At 48.5% G+C, this 13854-nt stretch overlaps 1 protein-coding gene across 1 annotated transcript in view; it reads right to left on the bottom strand.

Annotated features, from left to right (window-relative positions):
• The window catches only part of ANO2 (anoctamin 2), a 318066-nt gene that overhangs the window by 75364 nt on the left and 228848 nt on the right, over positions 1-13854 (bottom strand). The window contains exon 17 of the mRNA XM_060305839.1: positions 3802-3997. Coding sequence (XP_060161822.1) covers positions 3802-3997 — 196 coding nt within the window. The remainder of the gene's footprint in view (positions 1-3801; positions 3998-13854) is intronic.

The following is a 13854-nucleotide window of genomic DNA, read 5'->3' as shown; positions in this document are numbered from 1 at the left end:
GGATGGAAGCAGACACTGGGAAGAAGGTGGTTGAGAGCCTCTCAGATGCTAGTTTGGATCTGACTTAAGGGTGCAAGGAAGCTCTCTGTGGGGCCCGACTGGGAGGGATGCATCCCCAGTGCACTCTTTTTTTTTTTTTTTCGGTACGCGGGCCTCTCACTGTTGCAGCCCCTCCCGTTGTGGAGCACAGGCTCCGGACGCGCAGGCTCAGCGGTCATGGCTCACGGGCCCAGCCGCTCCGCGGCATGTGGGACCTTCCCAGACCAGGGATTGAACTCGTGTCCCCTGCATCGGCAGGCGGACTCTCAACCACTGCGCCACCAGGGAAGCCCCCCCAGTGCACTCTTTGAGAAAGGCTGATTGGGTGGGGCTTGCAAGACTGAGCGGCCCAGGAAGAGGCTGAAGACAAGGGCATAGTCAGCCATTAGGCTCTGACAACAGTCTACATGGGCGTGATGGTCAGCCGACAGGAAGGAGGCCAACGATGAAGGAAGCATCAATGAAACTTGGTCCAGCAAAGTTCGCTGTTCACCCAACACCACACAGATGGTGGGGGAGGGAGGAGGAGGCGGGGCTGGAGTTCATGGCTCTCCCCACTGGACTCCCCAATTCCGTGGTCCTTCCACAATACACCACACCTTCTGAGCCCTCCGGAAACATCCAGTCTGAGACAGACAAGAGCAACGACCCAAGCAATGCCCACGTGGGGTCCAGGGTAGAGACCAATACACCAATCCAGACAGTGAGAAACGCACATCAAAACTGCACAAAAGACACTGGCATTTTAGGGGCAGGATCTGAGTTTGAACCTTAGTCAAATGAGGATGGAATACTTCCCTTGCTGACCACACATAGTTTGTGAAGGTGAAATGGGATAACCAAATTCGTTTTTAAGACAAAAATGCTTCATGAGTGAGCATCGCGACCACAAAGAACAAAATGCACTTGTTAGAATTTCACCTCCTTTCCGGCGCGCAGACGTTCGTATGGACCACGGGACATCGGCTTAACCGCTTGGAGGAGTCTGAACTTTTGGGTGAGGAAGGGGGAGCTGTTAGAAACAGTGGCTACAGCTTCATGGTGTGGAAAGGGTTTCATGGCCAAGACAAAGAGAACATGCCTAGCCTTGTACGTGGGAGGGACTCACTAAACACTTGTTAATGAGTTTTTGATTCTCAACACTCTATCTTGGATGTTTACCACTGTCTGGAGCTGTGCAAGATAAGTGAATAATGTAACACAGATGGACAGCAAGAAGACGTTGCTGCATCATCACTGATTTCCGGTTCCTTTCTCCCTACTTCCTGCCCACACACTCAATAGCTCCTTTACTCTGGACCCCCCGCCTCCCTCCACTCTGGCATCCTGCTGGAGTCGTTTGGCAAACAGTTCCCACCAGTCCATCATGCTCTTCAAACCCCACAGCGTAGAGAACGAACTTGAGGGCATGGGGAGGGGGAGAGGAAGCTGGGACGAAGTGAGAGAGTGGCATGGACTTATACATACTATCAAATGTAAAACAGATAGCTAGCGGGAAGCAGCCGCATAGCACAGGGAGATCAGCTCGGTGCTTTGTGACCACCTAGAGGGGCGGGATAGGGAGGGTGGGAGGGAGGGAGACGCAAGAGGGAGGGGATATGGGGATATATGTATATATATGGCTGATTCACTTTGTTATAAAGCAGAAACACACACACCACTGTAAAGCAATTATACTCCAATAAAGATGTTAAACAAACAAAAAACCCACAGCGTGTCAGGCTGGGAGCTGTTCAGGGGATGGAGGGCATTTCTTTGCACTCCTGCCTTTTCCCCCATGCGAAGGGAGTGCGATTAGTTGTAATCCCCTGCTTTGTCTTCCCACCTCACTCCCTTCTCCTCCCGGGTGAGAGAAGGGGAAGAGCTTAGCCCATTGGTGTGGAAGGTAACACGGGCATCTGCTCTGTCCTTTTGTGGGAAGCAAACGGCCTGCAGGAGGGGCTCTTCTGAGTCCCGTGCCCAACCCGCTCCAATGTCCTAAGAACTGCAGGACTGCCCTGCCCACTGCTGCCTGCCAGTCTGTCTGGATTCTGGATTAGGAAGCCTATTGGGCTCTCCTGCTAAGTTGCTTCCTCCAATGCAGCCTTTTCCAGCTTTAAAGGTGAAATCTCAGCTTTGGTCTCCATCTGCCTTTGCCTTACTTCTCAGCTGGTTCAGTAACCAGGCCAGTAAGACGGTACTCTTTACTGGATACCCCTTTGAACTTCAGCAAATACTTTTCCACTGTCTGTGAAAATAAACAGTGTCCTCAGCCTGACGTTCAAGGTCCTCCACAAAACCTCTGGGCTCAGCCAACTCCCCGGGCCCAGTTCCCCACCATGCTGTGCCCTGGTCAAGCCAGGACCCTCGAGCACCACCGCATGGGCTCCCCGGGCATCCTGGACACGCTTCGTGTTCTCTTCCACCTTCTGAGCTCTGCTCCTTTGGCTCCTGGATTTCAGACCCCCCAATTTTACCCATCGTACCAGCCCAGCCCACACTCCACCTCTCCCTGCGCCTTTCCTGACCCTGATGGGTCAGATCCCAGCCTTCAGTGACGGATTTCTCATTGTTTCCTCTGCCGGGAGCCCTCCTCTCCTCCTGCCCAGCCCCTCCTCCCCACGCACATGGCTGACATCCATGCCCGTTTATTTCCGAGCTCTCCCACTGGATGCCCTCACCCGGAGCCTCTCCTGAGCCCCCAGGGGTGTGGGCTGCTCGTCCTAAGTGCTTCCATGGAATCCTGTATCCCAGCAAACACACTGAAGTGGAATTCTCTGCTCACTTTTCTTAAGAAACGTATGAAGGAACACAGATAACACTTCTATATAAACATGCACATGCCCAAAGATGGCGGAACGGCCAGATGGTAGATCGCTTACATCCACACAGAAACCAAAGTCAGGGCCCACCGTGAGTAGCAGCCACGCCAGGGAAGGCACTGAAAGAGTCACTGGCATTAGTGAAACCTTTCCTGATTCTCTGAGCCTCCAGGAAAGGCTCTCTTGAAGAGGGGTTACCCTGTCAAGTGTCCGCTTCCAACTGGTTAGTACAGTAAAGACATCACATCATTAATTCAACTCCCCGGGGGTGAGTGAGAGGCTGGGCTGCTGGTCCCTGGATTCAGCGAGGGAAAGAGATGCCTCCAGGCCACCCAGGACAAAGGCAGTGAGCAAACAGTCTCGCCCTCCACCCCGACCTCTAAGAAGCACAAGTGCCAGAAAGTGGTGCTCAAGCAACGGCAGCCTGTGGCTCAAATGACACGTCTGAATATTGAGGCCACGACATTTTTCTCACTGGCTGGAAGCTTGGGAAGCCTGATACACCTCTCTGAAGCCTGCTCAGGGCCTGGGGAATGCGTGGATTTGCTGGGACCTCTGACAACATGGGGATAGATAAGACCCTCTTGGGCTCAAGTGTCAAGAGGCTTTCCCAACTTTATAAACACTGCTGGGAAAATGAGGAGAACTGAAACTCTGCCTTTTTTTAGCAGGAAGTGTTGAACACCTCTTGCTTCTAGGCTGAGCTAAAAAGAACTGACCCCATGATTAATCTTGGGGGATAACAAGGCCATCAACCTGGGCTATTGATCGAGAATGTTCCAGGAAGGATTCCTGCCAGGGCGGAGGCCCTACAAGGACACACCCTGCACCTCCTCATTTCTCCAAGTGCACTGGACTTCCTTTTTCTTATGTTGGGTCATTGGCACCAAAAACCCTGCACACACTGAACTGACCACCTCAACGGGGCCCGGGGCAAACATGCAACGTGGTGACACGGTACCGATTTTGGTGAGCCACTTGGCCACGGCACCGTAAATCTCATCCAGGATGAGGATGACCACGAGGTTGATGATGACCGCCGTGGCCGTCACAGTCACCCGGACGTTGGAGCGTGTGGCCTTGTTGAGCGACAGAGCAGCAGCAGTTGTGATGCGATAGACAATGACCCCGAAGACAATGGAGAACGTCAGGGCAATCTGTTTGGGAAAACAGGGAGAGTAGTCACACGTCAGCGGACAGCAGTTACTGCCCACCTATTACCTGAGTCTGCTACGTCGGGTGCTATTAGTCTGGAATCCACTGGTGGGCAACAAGGCACTGCCAACCTCGGAACTCATGCAAATTCCCGGTATGGGGGCATTTTCCAGGGGAGAATGTCTTTCATGTTTATCAGATTCCAAATGGCCTATAACACACACCCACAAACTAAGGTTACCACTGGGGTTGGGGAAAACAGAGGTAGGGAAAATAAAGGGTTATTATGGGATTCTATGAAATCACGTATGCTAACACACATCTATAGAATTTAAGAAAAAAAATGTCATGAAGAACCTAGGGGTAAGACAGGAATAAAGACACAGACCTACTAGAGAATGGACTTGAGGATATGGGGAGGGGGAAGGGTAAGCTGTGACAAAGCGAGAGAGAGGCATGGACATATATACACTACCAAACGTAAGGTAGATAGCTAGTGGGAAGCAGCCGCATAGCACAGGGAGATCAGCTCGGTGCTTGTGACCGCCTGGAGGGGTGGGATAGGGAGGGTGGGAGGGAGGGAGACGCAAGCGGGAAGAGATATGGGAACATATGTATATGTATAACTGATTCACTTTGTTATAAAGCAGAAACTAACACACCATTGTAAAGCAATTATACTCCAATAAAGATGTAAAAAAAAAAGTGTGAAACTTCTGAAAACTGTAAAGCACCACAGAAGTTAAAGAGTCTTTCATTCAATTACAAAAAAGTGTAAAACCTGTTTAGAAGTCTTATAAAAACTAATATCTAAAAAAGTAAAAAAAAAAAAAAAAGAGAAACTACGACTGAAACGCTGGTAGTGTGTGCGGCACAATGTGGTGTGATTTCTTTCATTAGGGAGCTTTCAATCTACTATGGGGATAAGTTCAACCAGAGTAAATAGTAAATAATGCAGTCGTGTCAAATGAGGAGTGTAGTTGTGAACAGGACTGAGTACAGAGGGGCTCAGGGAAGAGTTTGTGGAGCTAGTGGATTTCAGCTGGGCCTTCCATGAAAGGCAATAGGGAGCCCTTGAAGATGTTTGAGCTGGGAAGGGTTAGGGTCAGAGCTTGGTGGGGTGGGTGCAGGAAGGCTGCCCAAAGGAGAAAAAAGGGAAAGAAAGCCCAAGCAAGACTTTTAGACTCTCAGTTCTCAGGGTGAATAAAGCATGGCTCTGAGGTTTCTCTACCAGGGGAGCACTCAGGTTTCTCACTGGCACAGCGATCTCTGGCTCTATCCTTACAAGGCAAGTTTACCAGCCCCTTGACCTCGAGGGCCAGCCCCATTTCCTTTTTCCAGAGCCTAAGAATAATAAGGTGCTCTCCCAGAGACCAGCTCCCTTTCCCCTCCCACCACAGTGGAGGAAGGGCCATTTCCACGGAGCACAAGGATTTGAGGAGAAGACAGTGCCCGGCAGAGGGCTGAGGGCGAAGGGCAAGGTGTGCGACCTGCTCAGAGCAAAAAGTTCTAACGCGTTTCTGTCCAGCGGAGTCTTCTTTCTTAGCATTCTTTCTGCAGGAAAGGAAAGATTCAGGTCACATTTCTTCTGGGGGTGGGGAACGGGGGTGGGTGCTGGCTGTGGAGGACTAAATGGAAAACATGGGGAGAGAATGGGGCAGGTGAAAGGTTCCTCTGAAAAAACACACTGTCCTGGACGACAGGCGTCCCCTCCCTACAAAAAAGGGAAGGGAAGGGGAGGCGTGGGGAGGGGACTCTGGCTAGGCAGTGCTTTGCAATCAGTGTGAATGACACTCCAGTAGGCTGTGATGGGAAATGGGTTGCAGATGTGTCCCTCTATGGAAGTCTTCAGACCTCTTGGGGTGCTGGTGGCAGCCTCAGCAGTGTGTCCCCACGTGCTTCACAAACGTTAGTGCTTGCCTTGTGGCCACAGTGAGAAAAAGAAGCCCTAGGTAAGAAAGCAGCCTCCAGGTAGAGGGTGTGTGTGTGTGTGTGTGTGTGTGTGTGTGTGTGTGTGTGTGCGCGCGTGCGTGTGCGTGTGTGTGCGCGCGTGTGCATCAGTCAGGGCAGACGAGAGGTTAGATGGGAAAAACACTCCATGGGGAGGCCCCTCCTTTGATGGGGGTGCAGGTGGGCGCAGCAGAACCCCAGCCTCCAGGACCGGGGAGGGATGACTACCATGGACGTGGGGAAACCTGGACATGACACCACCGCCCTCCAACAATGTAGACATTGCACTTCCCTGTCCTCTGGGATTGTCACTGCCGGACAGTATGGGCCTGGAAAATGTGGTGTGAGATTCTTTTCCCCCCAAATCGTTTTTGCAGTGAAGGTCAGTGATGGAAGTATTGATGCGGGGCGTGCCAGGGCATCGAAGAGCGACTGTGTGTGTGTCTATCTGGGGTTGGGTGTTGGGGGATGACTGGGGAAAACAACGATGCCAGAAACATCCCTTGCCTTGGGGTTCAGCGTGTGGGGAGAAGATCAGCTTCTATCCTCCTTCTCTGAGAGGGCAAGCTGGGGTAAGAACACGCCTCCCCGCCACTCAGAGTGTGATTTGGACCTGCTGCCTCAGCTGGGAGCTTGAGAAACAGGCCGAATGGCAAGCAGTCTAGACGTACTGACTCAGAATCTGCAATTTAACAAGATTCCTGTTCTTCTAGAGGCACTGCTCCACTCACTCAGGGAAGCCCTTTCCCCATCCCCACCCGCCCCCTGGCTCCACCTCCATGCCCCTCCCCAGCCCTCAGATGCTGGGCTCTGCCATCCTAACTTCTCTGATCTTGATTTTCCATCCCATTATAGAAATCCACTTCTGAACCGCTCCTTTGGTGTTTCCCACAAGCACCTCAAGGTTCACAGTTTTCAAGCCAGAAGAGCTTGGAGAGCGCCGACCCAGTCCCAGGACCATTTTGCAGATGTGGAAACAGGCGTGGAAAGTGAAGCGATTTGCTCAAGGTCACAAGGCACAGACTACAACCCTAGCCTCCTAGATCACTGTAGGAATTAAAGGGTTTTAGCATTTAGGGGTCATCCACGTCCAGCCTTTGATCTCATGTACAAGGAAACTGAGGCCCAAGAAGCAGCAATGGGATTGGTCCAAGGTCCGGGTGGTACATGGCAAAGCCAAGATACTCGTGGTCATAACATCATCATCAACAACAGCTAATCCACGTGTGCTCTCTTGATGTCATGATTCGAGCCATACCCGCACTAGCATGAATCCCTACAACAATCACGCGAGATATGCCTTTTGCAGATGCGGTTCAGTGCCATCCGGGATTTGAACCCTGCTCTATGGCCGCAAGGTCGACAATCCCACCCTGACGTTAGAACCCAGGTCTTTTGGCACCAAGCCCAGTACTACTTCCATCACTTTGGCTGTATTATTGATTTTGTTTATTAAGTTCAACAAATATTTTCTGACCACTTACTGTGGTGCAGTAAGTGTGTTTCATGTATGTGATCAGGTCCCCCAACTAAGCCAACGGGGGGGACTGGTCTTCTACTATACTCTGTGCCTCACGCCAGTGCAGAGAGGTGCCTTCTGTGTGGAACCTGTTTGGTAAAGACTTGCCGACCCTCAGCTCTGGGCAATCTCACCCCCCTGCACTTGGTCACCTGCGCCATGGCCTCTGTGGTTCTTGGTGGGTTCTTCTTTTATATACAACTGTTAAAAGTTACTTTCCATTTACAGTTATTACAAAACATTGGCTATATCCCCTGGGTTGACAATACATTCTTGTGGCACTCGCTGTTCGAATCCCATAGCTTTACTTGGGGACACAGCCAAATTGCAGTGGAAGTCAGGCTACAGAGTCCAGAGCCCTAATTTCACACTGTGAGAGCTGGTCTGGTCCCTACCCTCCAGGACTTGCATTCTGAGGAAACCTTGCACACAGACAGCAAGGGTGAGCCTAGTAGCAGCTGGACAGAGTGACGGGCCTCAGTTCAGGAGCTTCTAGAATGTTCTGGGCACAGAGCAGGCGGATTAGTCAGAGAAAACGTCACAGAAGAAGCTGTGGGACCATTTCCTATGGGAAGGCTTGGAGGAGAGAATAAGCAGGAGCAAGTAGAAGGCACAGGGCAGAGCAACCCCTGCTGCACCAGTGGGAGAGCGGCCCGGTTGAGTGCACAGCCCATAGTAGTAAATCAATTTGAAAAAACACAGGCACCAACAACGCCATCATTGACATACCAAGTTGTCTCTGGCACCTGCTTAATTAATTTATTTTCTCATGCAGTCATTCATGAAACATGTCTTGAGCCCCTACTGTGTGCCAGTTACTGTTCTGGGTATCAGGGATACAGTAGCGAACAAAACAGAAATTTCTGCCCTCGTGACCTCCTAGTGGGGAAAGACAGACAAACTCATAAGCAGGTAACAAAGACAGTATGTCAGATGCGATCAATACTCTAGAAACAAATAAAGCAAAACAGGAGCATCGAGGTAGGTTGCAACTTAAAACAGGGTGGGGTCAGGAAAGGCATAGGTGAGAAGGTGACATGTCAGCAAGGACCTAAAGGAGGAAATCGGAGAGCCGGGGGTTCAGGCAGGGGGTGGCTGAAGCAGTGAGCGAAAGGGGAGAGTGGGAGTGGAAGATGGGTGTTGGAGGGGAGGGGAGGATCTGTAGTATAAGGATGTCGGCTTCTACTCTTCATGAGATGGGAAGCCTTTAGAGAGTTTTCAGCAGAGTAACGTGACTTATTTGAGAAAGATCAACAGGCTGATGATCTGTCGGGGGACAGCGTAACCGACAGGCAGACGAGTTAGGAGATCACTGTGATAGTCCAGGTGATGGAGGAGGGTTTCTGATGGCTGGTTCCCGAGATACAAACAGAAGTCAATGACTGTCTTGGGCGTGGGAGTAGAGCTCAGGCACCCAGCTCTAGAGGCAGGACATTGCCTCTGGTAATCCCCTCCCACATAAAAAGAAAACAAAAAGAGGGTTAATTCAAAAAGGAAAGAAACTTTAGCTCAACACACTGGGTTGGAGAAGAAAGAGAAAAGGCATCTTTGTCCATCCTGGCCTCTCCCACGGGTGAGGAAGAGGAACACTGCACTGGGCTCTTCTTTGCTCTTGTCACCCCATGAAAAATACCCCCAACTGACAACAGACTGGCATCGCTAAAACCCTCCTCATGGTCGTGGTCCTGGCATCTTCTGCCAAGGTTTCATCACAGGGGGTGAAGGAGGAAATGATATCGGATACTCAAGTTCCTTGCCATAGATGCCTTTGACTAATTCCATAACAAAAAACACTCTTTTATAAACACCATCCTGACTCCTTTATCTCAGATTCCACACCTTGTTCTAGGGAAATGCCAAGCCCCTTTCTCGAGAAGACTGGGTTTTTTAAACAGTGAAAAAAAAAGAAATGGGAAAAAGTTAGTGTAAAATAAGGATTTTTAAAATATCAAATTGGTAGGGGACTATATCATTTATTGCCCAACCTGGAATACTTCTGAAAGTAGAAAGGAACACTAGTCATGATGATCTCAGTCAACAAGCCTAGGCCAGGTCTAGTCCAGAGCACCTGCCTGCACGAGGTGATCTTCCTACCACTGTACTCCCATTCCCAGCACCTGCCGGCTACATATAGCTGGGGGACCTCAGGCAGAGTGAGACGCCTCAATGAGTTCTTGATTCTGACACACAATCTCCTGTTGGTATCAAGATTCGGAGTTAGGCGGGGTTGTGAAACGGAAGATAAGAGATAATCATTTATTATCTCTGAACGACACCAAAAAATTTTCCCACCCTCGAGTCTAGCTTTAGAAGGTCTCCATGGAATTTTTTTAAAATATCGATTTATTTTTTTGGTCACATCATGCGGCACGGGGGAATCTTAGTTCCCCGACCAGGGACCGAACCCATGCCCCCTGTAGTGGAAGCATGGAGTCTTATACACTGGACTGCCAGGGAAGCCCCACCCATGGAATTTTTTAAAAATTAGAACATTGGGCTTCCCTGGTGGCGCAGTGGTTGAGAGTCCGCCTGCAGATGCAGGGGACACGGGTTCGTTCCCTGGTCCAGGAAGATCCCACATGCTGCAGAGCGGTCGGGCCCGTGAGTCATGGCCGCTGAGCCTGCGCGTCCAGAGCCTGTGCTCCGCAACGGGAGAGGCCACAACAGTGAGAGACCCGCGTACCGCAAAAAAAAAAAAAAAAAAAAAGAACATTGAGGGGATACCCCTCCACTGACCTGATTTTCAGTGTTTGTCAATAGTGATGTCTACTTGTTGTAGACAGTGACCATGCTACAAGGTCTTCTCTCAGGCAGTAGATAAGCTTCTATTTTCAATCCTCTCCCTCCCAGACCTATCAGTGGCATCTGACACAAGTGATGGCCCTCCCCTTGCAGTACCTTCTTGGCTTCGGGGACCCTCCCCTCTCCCCTGGCTCTTCCTCTTCAACCTTCTCTTTTGGCTCTTCCTCGTGCTCCCAAATTTTCACATTACAGCATCTTGGGACTCAGTCCTTGGACCTTTTCTCTATCTCTCCTCACTCCCCTGGGGCTCTCATACAATCTCATGGCTTTAAGTACCATCTCTACCATCTGATTAGGGCTCCAGCCTGGGCATCTCCTCTGAACTCCAGCTTTATATCCATCATGCAGGCAACCCTGGGATTCCTAGGGATAACTCTAGCCTTCGGAAGATAAAAACCTCAGAGTCATCCTTGACTTTCCTCTGTTTTACATCCCGTGATGAAATTCTTTGGGGTCTACTTTTTCTGCACTTATATGCATTGTCACTTGTGCGGATCTGACTCTCGATTTTCTGTTTTGTTCTATGGGGTCTAATTCCCTATTTCCACCCCTCCACAACATTGTCATACTTATTATTCTTTTATAATAAGTTTCTGTTTGGTAGAGCACCATATCCCTCCTGATTCTTCTTCAAGAGTGTCTTGACTCTTCCTAGTCTTTGCTCTTCCATATACATCATCAAGGAGACAAGGACCTTAGAACATTATTGCTCTATTTATTGCCCACCCAACTTACAGATTAGTGATGTGTATAGTTTAAATTCGACCTTATCTTTGATCCCATGAGGCGTCATCATTATTGTTTTCACAGTCGAGGTTCATACAGATTCTCCCACTGATTTATCACTTTGATTATTCTTCATTTCTTTTTAAAACTATGGTTTTCCATACGGGGTCCTATCTGAAGCACATAATTAGAATTCCTTTAGTGAAAGATTCAGTTGGTGGCAAACTCTCAGTTTTTGCCTATAAATATCTTTATTTTATCCTCATGATATTCCTAAAGGATATTCTTCCTGGGTATAGAATTCTGGAGAAGTAATTGTTTTCTTTTCAGCACATGAAGATAACATGCCATTTCTAATTGCTTTGAGAAAGCAATGGTCAATCTAACAGCCTTTTTATTGAAGGTAACTCGTCTTTTGTTTTCTGACTGCATTTGAGATTTCTCTTGTGTCTTACATAGTCTATGATTTCACTATGATGAATCTAGATGTAGATTTATTTTATTTTTTTCTGCTTGGGTTTCATAGGGACTCTTCAGTCTGTGGGTTGGAATTCTGTAGCAGATTAGGAAACCATCAGTCACTATATTTCATTCATTAACTTTTCTCTTTCCTCTTTGTCCAGTATTGAAATGCAACGTATGTTAAGTCTCATTCTACCAATATTTCCAAATCTCTTAATTTCTCTTCTCTATATTTTATTTTTTGCCTCCCCATGCTGCATTATGGATAATTTCTTCTAACCTATACTGCAGTTCACAAATTCTCTTCAGCTGTGTCTTGTTTGTTGTTTTATATAAATGTACATTATAATACATAGAACATTCATATACGTGTAGAATGTATTATATATTCATATATATGTATTTCATATTCATGTATTTATTTCTAGCAGATTTATTGGTTGGTTTTCAAATCTTCTAAGCTGTTTTTTTCAATAGTTTCTTATTCTTTGCAGATTTTTCAAGCTTGATGTTTTAACCTGTAACTGGTATTTCCAATATCTTTCGTCTTTGCTGTCCTCATTGTTCTTTCTCAAGATGCTTTAGCTTCTTGTGTAATTGGTTGTATTCTCTTCGTTGCCCTTGAAAATTCTTTTGGGGGATTTCTTGAGACCTAGCGTGAATCTGCCTTCCTCCAGAGAGAACTTGTATTTGCTTCTCCTGGGCACCTGGGAGCACTGCTAGTTCCAGACCAAGTCCACAACCTGAGGTTCCCGATCCTCTCCTGTGATGAACCAAGCTGTAAATCCACCATGAGGACTGCCCACAGCCACTTCTTGGGGACAGGGCGTTTGTTTCCCCTTTTCTCCCTATTCTACTTAGAAAATACCAATTTTCTCTGAAGTCCCAAAGTTGGGGGTGGGGTGTGGCTAGTTATTCATCTTCATTCTGAGAGTGTAGCCCTTTGGTGTTCCAATTTCATTTGGTGAGGACTTCCTGCTAGAAGCTCTCTTTGAGCCAGTCATACCCCCTGATTTCCATCCTCCTTGGCCCATAAAGACCACCAAAGCCCAAGCTCAAGTTCGCCTAGATGGGAAACTGTCCTCAAGGTAAAGGCAGCATTAGTGCCCAGATATTTGTTTCCTTGGTCCCATTTTCCTTTAGAGTTCAGTCTAGTATTCCTGACTATCCTGTCAGTCCTTCAAGCTTTAAGAAGATTGAAAAATATATTTATCCACAATATTTTGCTACTTTCAGCAAGATGGGACGCTACAAATATCCTAACCTACCACTGCTGGAGACGGAAGCCTGTTTTACTTATCTGTTTCCTTATTTACGCACGTGTTTGTTATCTGTCAACTCCTTAAGGGACAGATTATTTTAGCTTAGTTTCTACTCTATGCCCAATGCCTAAGAATAGTGTCAAGCACATAGCTGGCACCCATGAAATAGTTTCTGAATGAATGAATAAACTCTTTGACAACATTATGCATATTGTGGGAGGCTTGGAAGTGCTAAATTAAACTTTATGCCATTCCAGCTTAACACACTGCAACTCACCACATATTCTTGAATAAATTCCACTCTTCTTAGGCAATAAGGAGATCGCACGTGTGGGCTTCTAAGCCCTGGCAAGGCACCCAGCACCTCTGCACTTCAGAAGTGTTGAAGCAGATGGTGCCCACGCATCTTCCACTTTTTAAACTTCTGAGATTAGGACACGGTTCCCGTCCTCAATGATCACAATGGCAATAATAATGGAAATAGGAACCTCAGGCCAGGGTCAGTGTTACCTCTGGCCAGTGGGTCCAGAAAATTATTATAATTTCAGCCCCAATTTCTGGAATAAGCAATCCCTCCCCAACCCCACAACTAACGTGTAGTCCTGCTTGGAAATGCTGTAAGGACAGAGGTTCCCATCTCGAATACTAGAAGGAGTCTACCCACAGACAGGGGGCAGGTGTCTTTGTACCCCGAGCTCAGTCCTCTGAGTTTCACCTTCCCGAGGTCTCCTCGCTTCAGTTCCTGTTGTCTCGCCCCTCGTGGCTCCCAGGAATGACTTACTACCACTTCACTGATCAAGTCCAGATATGAATCACAGACCCATTCCTCACCTTCTCTGACACAGTGGAGACCATCTGGGTCTCTCCAAAGGGCTCTTCCCAACTCTCAGGGAGAAGACAGGGAAATAAACACAGCAACTACAGGGAGGCTAAAGAATCAGGCTTACGGAGCCCGAGCCGGCTGTCTTCTGTGCCTTCCAGAAGCTGTTCTTTTCCACCAGCCACCAGGGAGAGCCTGCCTGCAGCTCCAACAGGCTCCCACCATTTCTACAGCCGCCTTCCCTGCACAGGTAAGACCTTCTTCCAAGGTCTCCATCTGCCGCGATGTGGGAGACACCTTCTCACAACCCACCCCTGG

This window comes from Globicephala melas, chromosome 10 (assembly GCF_963455315.2).
Source record: "Globicephala melas chromosome 10, mGloMel1.2, whole genome shotgun sequence".
Lineage (NCBI taxonomy): Eukaryota > Metazoa > Chordata > Mammalia > Artiodactyla > Delphinidae > Globicephala > Globicephala melas.
This window is presented reverse-complemented; position numbering and strand designations above follow the sequence as displayed.